The 10,276-nt window shown below is 44.8% G+C and overlaps 1 protein-coding gene across 4 annotated transcripts in view; it reads left to right on the top strand.

Moving 5' to 3' along the window:
• npffl (neuropeptide FF-amide peptide precursor like) overlaps positions 1–9,931 on the top strand; it is an 89,466-nt gene extending 79,535 nt beyond the window's left edge. For all 4 annotated transcript variants that reach the window (XM_069906475.1, XM_069906474.1, XM_069906476.1 and 1 more), the window contains 3 exons: positions 5,331–5,577; positions 8,326–8,450; positions 9,640–9,931. In XM_069906475.1, coding sequence (XP_069762576.1) covers positions 5,331–5,577; positions 8,326–8,450; positions 9,640–9,769 — 502 coding nt within the window. In that variant the 3' untranslated portion in view covers positions 9,770–9,931. The remainder of the gene's footprint in view (positions 1–5,330; positions 5,578–8,325; positions 8,451–9,639) is intronic.
• Positions 9,932–10,276: the final 345 nt, after the last annotated feature.

The raw sequence follows: 10,276 nt of genomic DNA, 5'->3' as shown, positions 1-10,276 counted from the left end.
TTTCCCTTATTTCAAGTGAAACATTATGCAGCCAGCCATCTCCTCTTGTATGGACCACAAGGGCTTTGAACAACCCATCTTCAAAATGGGGTTTTTCCACAAGCTTGCCAGCTTGTCATGTTCCAGTCCGAGCTGCGGCTGCTGAACTGTAGAACTGAATTCTCTCTCTCACTCAGAGAAAAACCACATGAACCTCTTAGAACAGCCAACTGAATTCAGACAAACTGCAGCACCGGACCCGATCTTCGGGGTTCATTCATCTGTTGCTTTCCAAAACAATAATCCATTACTCCGCAGCATGTCCAATTATCACCTACTTGTGAAGTCCTTATAGGCATTCTTCAAAGCTTTTGTAAAGGCACCGAGAGCCTGGCCCGCCTGGCTTGTGCAAAGCTCTGGCACTTTAAATGAGATCTGTTTTTAAGTGTGTAACCTAACTAAAAACCCCACAAACTATCTTCCAAAAACACATCTATACATAATATAAAATATAACATAATCCGTCACAAGACGTATAGCGCAGTAACAGGCCCTTTCAGCCTACGAGTCTGTGCCGCCCAATTACACCCCATTAACCTACAACCCCAGTACATTTCAAACTGTGGGAGGAAACCAGAACCCCCGGGGAAAACCCACGCAGACACGGGGAGAACAAACAAACTCCTTCCAGACAGCACTGGATGCGAACCCCAGTCCCGATTGCTGGTGCTGTAAAGGCGCTGTACCAACCACTACACCAACCGTTGATGCACAACAATCAGAATTATTGTCAGAGGACATACATGACATCACATATCACCCTGAGATTCTTTTTCCTGTGGACCAGGTAGAATTACCACTAATTGGTAGTGCAAAAAAAAACTGAACTCAACGTACACATGTAAACAAATAAAGAAATGTAAACAAACTGTGCCATACAGAGAGAAAAAAGAAAATCAATAAAGTGCACAAGTAAGAATCCATGAATGAGTTACTGATTGAGTTTTTCATTGAGGTGTCTGATGGTGAGGTGGGGGGGGGGTGGGGTGGGGGAGCACCTGTTCCTGAACCTGGTGGCACCTACACCTCTTTCCTGATGGCAGCAGCGGGAACAGAGTGTGTGCTGGGTGGTTGATGATCGCTGCTGCTCTCCGACGGCAGGTGCTCCCCGCAACTATCCTCCGCTCACTGCACCTTCTGTCAACTTAAGAATACCCTCACCTTAGTGTCCCCCCCCCCACTCTTCACCAAACCCTATGCCGAACCTGCACAATGGAGCAGGAAGAGAACACAGAAAACTTCTCAGAAATGCAAGATCCATTAAAAAGAGGAATTAAACAAAATTAGCATTATTTAAAAAGTAGAAATTAATACAACTCAAAGATATTGAGTTCAGGACCTGATAATAGATCCTTCAGGACCTGATAATAGGTCACCAAGGAAATAATAAATGAGTGCCCTCAGCCCTACTCCCCTGCATTTTGCCCCCTCGAAGAATTTTTGAGGGACTGAAATGTGGCCACCTGGAATGTATCTCCAGCACAATAGATCTAGATGTTCAAGTTTATTTTCCTCTGATTGTACCAATTCAGATGAAACAGCGTTTCTCTGGACCACAAAAAAATATACAATTTAAATAAATATTTATAAATACTTGGGATGGTTAATTTTGTTAGAGGATACTGTTCGTCAATCTAAATTAATCTTTATTTGTTCATTCTGTGGTTCTGTGGAGCTTGCACACAGACACGCACAAAAACCTGTTAAATTTTAAAAGTTTGAAAAGTCCGGATTCTCGGGTGGTCCAAATTTCTGGAGTCTGGATTTTTGGACTTTTACTGTATATAAGATATAACTTGAAATGAATGTAAATATTTTGGGATGATTTATTCGGTTACAGGATACTGTTCATCTATAAATCTGAATCTCACAGCCTGTGGGAAGAAGCTATTTCCCAGCTTGGCAGTCCTGATGTTGATGCTCCCTTGGGTTGAAGATGCTGTGCGCTGGATGAAAAGGGTCCTCAATAGTTCTTTGAGCCCTATTTAAGTAATGCTCCCGATAAACATCGTCAATAGAGGAAGGGGAGACCCCAGTAATCCTCTCGGCTGTTTTAATGATCCTCTGTATAGACTTCTGGTCTGATGCTTTGCAGCTACCGTCCCACACAGTGACGCAGCCAGACAGGACGCTCTCAATTGTGCTCCTGTAAAATGTTGTTAGGGTGGGGGCTGGTGGCCTTGCCCTCCCCAGCCTCCTGAGGAAGAGTAGGTGCCCTGCTCCTGACTAATGAGCTGTTGTGATATTCCTTCAAATGTAGCAGCCAGGAGGATACTTAATTGAGAGGGAGGTAAACAGAATGGACCTTCTTCCTTCAGTAGAGATGGTGATATCTAGTTGCCATTGATTTAAGGTGGTAGGGGTGGAGGTCTGGGAAACAATTACACTGGATAACAAAGATTTTGCTTCCTGAACACTTTTGAGTGGATTTTATAGATTTTTTTGCACTGCTGATCATGAAAAATCACCTTCAAATTTTCCTATCAGGTACCATTTTTTTTAGATACAACATATTTTTGTAATTTCTGTCATATTTTAAGTCGATTTCAAGCATACAAATCACTGAAGTGCAATGTGTCGTTGAAAATTCATTTTCTGCATTCACACTTGGACTCCTTCCCGGCTGATCTCAGTCAGTGATGGACACAGTGAAAGGTTTCACCAGGAAATTACAACCCTGGAAAAGCAGAATCAGCGCAACTGGATCAATGCCGGCCGACAATTGTTGGACTGACACACGAGGCATCAGATGCCGAGTACAAACGAAAATCAGCGGCAAAACATTTTTAGGTCAGTTGAACTAACGCGATGTGTCAGCATCACGATGCGATTAAATTAACTTCGGTTGAATTTAGCAGGTTTATTGTTTATCCAACTTCCTACCTGATACGGCAAATCTGAAATTATCTTTGTGTTCAGCTTGAGGTTGTCCATCATAATCCCCAATTGTTTTTTCAGGAAGCAAACCTATTGAAAAAAAATATGTTGACAAGTGTAATTTAACTTGGGGATCTGGAGCCCAATGCCTGGTGGAGGCACAAACACTCTTGGAATGGCAAACGTATCTGGATGAACACCAGAATAATCATAAACTACAGGGCTGGGAAGTGAGCAATGGAAAATCCATCTCAGACCAACATGGACACAATGGGCTGAGTGGTGTGCTGTGTGGGAAAAGGATATCTGCTTCAATGGAAGCAAAAGATTGTGAAGGAGTTTCTCCTTGTTCTCCCCCTTGGATATATCAGTGAGAGGGTGTGAATGTTTTGATTATCATGCAAAGTAATTTGTGGATTAGTATATGGAAGCTCGAAAACAGGTAGCCAAACCATGGCTCGCGGACTTTCGCCTAGGCCCTGGCTGCCGCCTATCCATGCTCCTGCTGCCCCAACCACAGACTCTCACCTAAGCCCTGGCTGCCCACCCATCTTAGCTCCCTATGCCCCAAACGTGGACTCTCACCTAGACCCTGGCTGCCATCCCATCCAAGTACCCGAAACACCTCCCCACCCAAGCTCCCAACACCCCAATTCTGGACTCTCACCTTGGTCCCAGCCTCTCACTTATCCAAGCTCCCGACACCCTGGCTGCCCTCCCATCCAAGCTCCTGATGCCCCAGCGCCCCGACTGCAGACTCTCGCCCCAGCCAGGCTGCCCGTCTATCTAAGCTCCAGATAGATGCCTCGAATGACACAGGTACTTACCGCAGTCAAAAGTAGTGGGCGTGTAATAGTGTTGACTCCCCCCACCCCTAAATTTCATCCTAAAAATTTGTTCACAAAATTCAACTATTATACAGTAGGTGCACTTTTTGATTATTGAAACTAGTACAAGGTAGTTTAACAAAATCTGCATGTAAGAGTAAAAATGTGCATGTAATATTTCTTTGTCTTGCGGCTCTCAAACATCTTTTTCCATCTTTTTATTGGTTTTAATATATGCAAAGCACAGGGGTACATAGGGTACTAATGAAGGCATTAATATTGAGTTCCATGTATCAATGAACAAGGTTCATATAAACCCATTTTATTACATAGAAAAAAGGGAAAGAGAAAGAACCCCACCCGATGAGGGCTGATGGCCACGTTAAGGAGTCCACTATTAATAATAACTATGGGGTCATGAAAAAAATCTCCAAGTTTTGAAAGTGACAGAGAAAAGGACCTCAGAGAGAAAGAAAGTTGAGACCCACTGCAGTAGTAGAAGACCTCATTATTTCTAGAGACAGACACACCATTACATCCGACAGTCATTAAGTATGAGCGGGAGGGTTAGCATCTTCCCATCGCAGCTTAATGGCCGATCTAGCCACAAGGGAAGCAAGTATTAAATCCATTGGCCCCACTCACTCCAAAAATAGCATCATACAGGCTAAGACAGTGGTTCTCAACCTTTTTCTTCCCACTCACATCCCACTTTAAGTAATCCCTGTGCCATCGGTGCTCTATGATTAGTAAGGGATTGCTTAAGGTGGGATGTGAGTGGGAAGGGAAGGTTGAGAATCACTGCTCTAGACCCAATTGTTACTGAAATATTTTGCTTGTGAAAAATTGTCATTGGCCCATTTCCCTTTGGAGTTCTGAAACCATGCACATAACGAGTCAATGAGGGATGATTAAAACAGTGGTTTTCAAACTTTTTCTTTCCACCCACATCCCACCTCAAGCAATCCCTCACTAATCACAGAGCACCGATGGCTTAGCGATTGCTTGAGGTGGGATGTGAATGGAAAATAAAAGGTTGAGAACCACTGGGCTAGGGGTCAAGTTAATATTAAGAACTAATGATGAGGTGGGAAATACCCCTTGCTTGTGGCTCTCAAACATCTGAAGTTTATCGTATGAGGCTCTGACGTTAAGCAGGTTTGTCCACCCTTGGCCTAAAGGCACCAACTTCACGCTGTAGCAAATTACAAAGAATAAATCAGATTTATTGATTAAAAGCATATTATTTGTCAGAATGCTATTATTTAATTTTAATCATTAGTTGGTCCCTTCAGCTTCAGGGACCACTTTGAGGTTTCTTCTTCGAATAACATTCCCAATTAATTCTGTACCCCAGGGGAACGTGACTCAGAAGTGTCCTACGAGCCTAACAGTACTTCCTGTCCACCAATTATTCCTTTAAAATCACTTAATGATCTGTGTTTGAAGTGGCAGAACCCATTATGGCTTTTAAATCATTCTTCTTAATACTTAAAGAAGCTTTCCTATGTTAAACACACTTTAATTGCCGACTCCCACCCCACCACCCCCTCCCCCCCTTTTAGTTACACACGTCTCCCCCTGCAGAATTCAAGAAGATGGTTTAAAAAGGCAAGCGGAGGGTGTTTGTACATTCGGAGTCCAGGATCGTTGCTGCTTTCTGCTCCCTGCCATCCAACTGCCTCCGTCAATGGAAGGCAAACGGTTCCTCCTCGTCTTTTTCTCATTGGCGAGCTCCCTCGGAATGACCACGGGCAGCGAAGGAGGAGAGCTCAAGCCCATCCACCAGGCCAATCACGAGCTCCGTCTCCCTGCAAGAGCTCAAACTGCTGCGGTAAGAACTTCACTATTCTTCTGAAGTCCACCAAATAAAAGCTACAAATGCTGCAAATAATCGAGTGAATGTTGGAGAAAGCGAATAAATTGTAGATGCTGGATGTGGGGAAAATAAAAACAAAAAAATGCTGGAAACACTCCACGTCTGTGTTACAATCTAACCTGCTGAGTATTTCCAGCAAATTCTGCTGGAATCATCAGTTCCATCCCGAAATATTAACTGTCCATTTTTAACCTTTTATAACATCTACTCTGGACTGGGTCCATGGGTCAACTACAGCATGAATATCAGTGCGAACCAGCTGGTGGTTGGGTATAAAACCAGTCCTGGAAAACCGGGACACGGAGTATACTGTAGGTGCTTGTTGGTCGTTTCTGAAAACTGGGTCATGGAGCGTGAAGGGTTAACGGTTACTGTAAGCATTCTCTGTGGCTTTTTTAAAATTTCAACTTTCAAGCATCTGTGGGATTTTGCTTTGTTTTTTTTTACAAGGGCTGTGATAACACAACGTACTCAATGGAAATGTATTCTGTCAGGAATCCAGAAGTAGACTTCCAATGTAGTTGTAACTTTGTTACTCAGGAACCAACAATTATGAGTTGAAGAACAGACTTTTGACTGGTTTCTCACCCCACAGATGCTGCGCGATGCATTTTATGGGTTTAAAGTTTCATTCTCCAGCCAGCTGGTGCCAAGGCGTACTCCCACTCAGCTTCAAACTCATTTTTCTTCACAGATTGAAAGCCACAGTCCCCGCTATTCAGAGGGGAGAAGAGGTTGGAGACAATTTGGTCCATTCTCCCAGCTCAAACTGATTTCACCCCCCACCCCCGCCAACATGGCTGCCTTCTTGGAGTTGGACATACAACCAGAGAGCACTAGAGCTCAGAAACAGGCCCTTCAGCCTTTCTCGTCTGTGCCAAACTATTATTCTGTCTACCTGCACCCAGTCCATAGCCCTCCATACCTCTCCTATCCATGTACCTGTCTAAATTCTTCTTAAATGTCAAAACTGAGCCCACATTCACCACTTCAGCTGGCAGCTGGTTCCACACCCCACCACTCTTTGCGTGAAGAATTTCCCCCGAATGTCCCCCGCGCAAAACTTTTCCCCTTTCAACCTAAATCCATGTTCTCTGTTTGTATCTCACCCAACGTCAGTGGAAAAAGCCCATCTACATTTACTCTATCCATACAAGAAAAAAGGTTGAGATCTATACCTATCAGCAAAACAATATAATCACAGCTACGCCCAGCCCTGCACTGACCCAATGGCACACAGTTTGCACAAGGGGCAACCAGAAACTTCTCACCAACATTACCTTCTGGCGTCCCAGTGCAACTGACCAAGATATAATACTGGTCAGGCCACAACTGAAGTATTGTGCCCACGTTCCAGTCACCACACTTTAGGAAGGATGTGAAGGCCCTTGTAGGTTTGGAGATTTACTGGAATGATTCCAGGAATGAGGGGATTTCAGATACAAGGTGAAAGTGGAGAAGCTTGGAGCCGAAAGGATTGACAGGAGATTTGATAGAAGCGAACAAGACCTTAAGGGATTTCGATAGGCTGCTCATATTTGCATATTGTTCAAGGTCAAAGGAGCACAGATTTGAAACGTGGGGCATAGAAACAGGGGGAGTGCAAGTAAAAAAAAATGCAATGTGTATTTAGAATCTGGAATTTGCTGCCTGAGCGGGAAAGAGTTTTAGGGACATGAGAAAAGAGTATATAGTCTAAATTTTACATTTGGACAGACAGCACGGTAGCAGGCCCCTTTCAGCCCACGAGCCCTTATCACCCAATTGACCTACAACCCCCCGGGTCGTTTCAAATGGTGGGAGGAAACCAGATTTCCCAGGGAAAATCCACACAGACACGGAAAGAATGTACAAACTCTTATAGTCAGCGCTGGATTCGAACCCTGGTCCCGATTTCTGGCGCAGTCACAGCGTTGCACTCACCTCTATGCCAACAGTGCCGCCTAAGAAATAAAGTTGAAGAAATAAAAAAAACATGATGCTGGAGAAACTCAGCAGGTCACACAGTGTCCGTTATGCAGCAAAGATAAAGATACATCACCAACATTTCGGGCTTGAGCCCTTCATCGAGGTTTGGACAAAATGTCGGCAGGCGTCCAAAAAAAATGATGGGGGCAGAAGGAGGAGCACAGTCCCACAGGGTAGGAGGTAATAGGTGGAGGAGGAAGGGAGGGCAGCAAACAGGGAGAGGAGGGGATGGCTCTATGAATGGATAGGGAAGGGGGTGGAAAGCTGGAGGGAAGAAGGAAGAGAGAATGGGGAGTGGGGTTAGCAGAAACCAGAGAGGTCAACGTTAATATTATCCGGTTGGAGAGGGCCCAAATGGAAAATTAAATGTTGCTCCTCCAATTTACAGGTGATCTTGGTTTGACAGTGCACAAGACCATGGACAGACATGACGGGGCGGGCGTGGGGTGCAGAGACTGGGAGATCCCTGTCACTGATGCAGACAGAACGAAGGTGCTCAGCAAAGCGATCTCCCAGTCTGCATCCAGTCTCTCCGACATAGAGAAGGCCACATGTTGAAGAACTATATCTTCAACTATATAATTGAAGAAATTATTTATTAAACAAAATACATTTCTATTTCATTTTGCATTGCACTCCTCTTCAGTTCTGAAAGCCCTCAGTGCGATCAAAGGTGAGGAGTATATTTGCCTGCACAGAGAGGCTGACTGATTGCTTGAGTCTGACTATACGCAGGATGAGGACGGCAACTCTGCACGAAGACTGGATGGTGCTGGCTTGCCGAGCTCTCTGGTGAACTCTCTCATTCGTGTCCCAGACAAAACTGGCAGAAACCCTTCATTTGGATTCCGGCCACAACGGTAAGTTGTCTGGGTTGGTTCGTTTCAAAACTCTCTCAGTAACATGTGGCTGCCACCACCCTTCCCTCCATTTAAAAAAAAGAAAACTTCTGACAGACTATTTGTAAGTTTGATGGACTTTTAGTTCTTTTGGGGAAGGAAAGTTAAAAATACATCTGGGGGGCAGTCGATTGACAACGGCAAATGGTCAAATTCAAATGATTAAATTGTTGGAATTAAAAGTTAGTGACCATAATGTAAAAATCTACAAAGCACATAATGGGATTGAGAGGCCATTCAACCCTTCAAGCCTACCCTGTCATTCAATATGGGCGTGGCTGATCTGCTCCAGGACTCCTCAGTGCCAGTTCCTCGTGGCCCTCAATTTTCCACTTCAAGATTTCACAGTGATCCAGCCTCCACAATCCTCGAGGGGAGGGTGCTCCAGCGAATTCACCAACCTCTGTGAGACAGTCCTACACCCTTCAGATTTAAAGTGACATCGCTCTCTGGGCCCTGCAAGGAAGGAAATCTGCAGCCTTAACCATTTCTGGCCTGTATGTGTTCCCTGTCCCTCAAATTCCAGCCACTCCACCTTCTCTGAACACCACTGTACCGTGAGCCTCGATTTCTGGCATTGGGCCCCTCTATCTCTTTATTTAAATTTTAACTTTAGATGTACAGCACGGTAACAGGCCCTTTCGACCCACAAGCCCGTGCCGCCCAATTAACCTACAACCCCCCAGGTACGTTTTGAATGGTGGGAGGAAACCAGAGCCCCCGGGGAAAACCCACGCAGACACGGGGAGAGAATGTACAAACTCCTTACACAGAACGTACAAACTCCTTGCAGACAGCACGGGCTTCAAACCCTGGTCCCCATTGCTGGCATTGTAACAGTGTCATCCTGACTGTTCATTTCTCTGAATAATCGGAATGATTTATTATTTCTTCCTTGGCTCAGCGTCATTTTTGAACGGTATTATTCCAGTCAATCAAAATGGGAGGATCTACACTGCCATAGCACAGTACAGCACTGAAAGAGGCCCCTTCGGCCTTTCTAGTCTGCATCGAACCATTTTTCAGCCTAGTCCCTCTGACCGACACCCAGTCCGTAGCCCTCCATCCCCCTCCCATCCACGTCCCTGTCCAAATTCCTCTTTTTCGCCATCACTTCTGCTTTGTTTATGAATTGAATTTTGTGCCTTAGGTTTGGCCGTAAAGCTCGAAGAACCTCAAATTACAGCACCGAGCCTCAAATCCACTCCCGGGGATGGGACATCATTCCGCCACAGTTTCGAAGCATGACAGCACCACAGCGTTTCGGAAAGAGGAAATAACAGAAGTGGATGCCTGTTTAAAAAAAACAGTTCAGAGCCTCCCAACAACAGGCTCAACTTAAATATTTGTCAATTAAATACGTCCGCCAACTGTGGTGATCGAAATAAAATTTATTCGTTTGTGATCACCGTCTTTCTGAACAGGTTAAATAAAGGTGATAATGAGAGTCACTTCTTGGAAATTTTATTCAGAAAGTGACCCTTGCAAGTTCTTCAAAGAAATGATTTCTTTTTTAAAATTGGTCTTACTGTATTTCTCTATTCCACGTGTGAGGAACTCCGGATCTACTTGCCATGGCTGAGATCATCTAATGGCTCCGTCATTTCCTTCCCCCACCCCCGGCACAATGCAAGGTGACAATTCCTCCAAACAGCATTCATTGCAAACTCTTGCGGTTACTGTTTCTCGCCCTCGTCATCTTCGACGTGAAACACACCTACGACTCCAGTCTCAAACTTCCCTTCTGTGCCCCCACCCCTCCACCACGAGGACTCGTGGTGAACAGT

Source organism: Narcine bancroftii, chromosome 12 (genome assembly GCF_036971445.1).
Source record: "Narcine bancroftii isolate sNarBan1 chromosome 12, sNarBan1.hap1, whole genome shotgun sequence".
Lineage (NCBI taxonomy): Eukaryota > Metazoa > Chordata > Chondrichthyes > Torpediniformes > Narcinidae > Narcine > Narcine bancroftii.
This window is presented reverse-complemented; position numbering and strand designations above follow the sequence as displayed.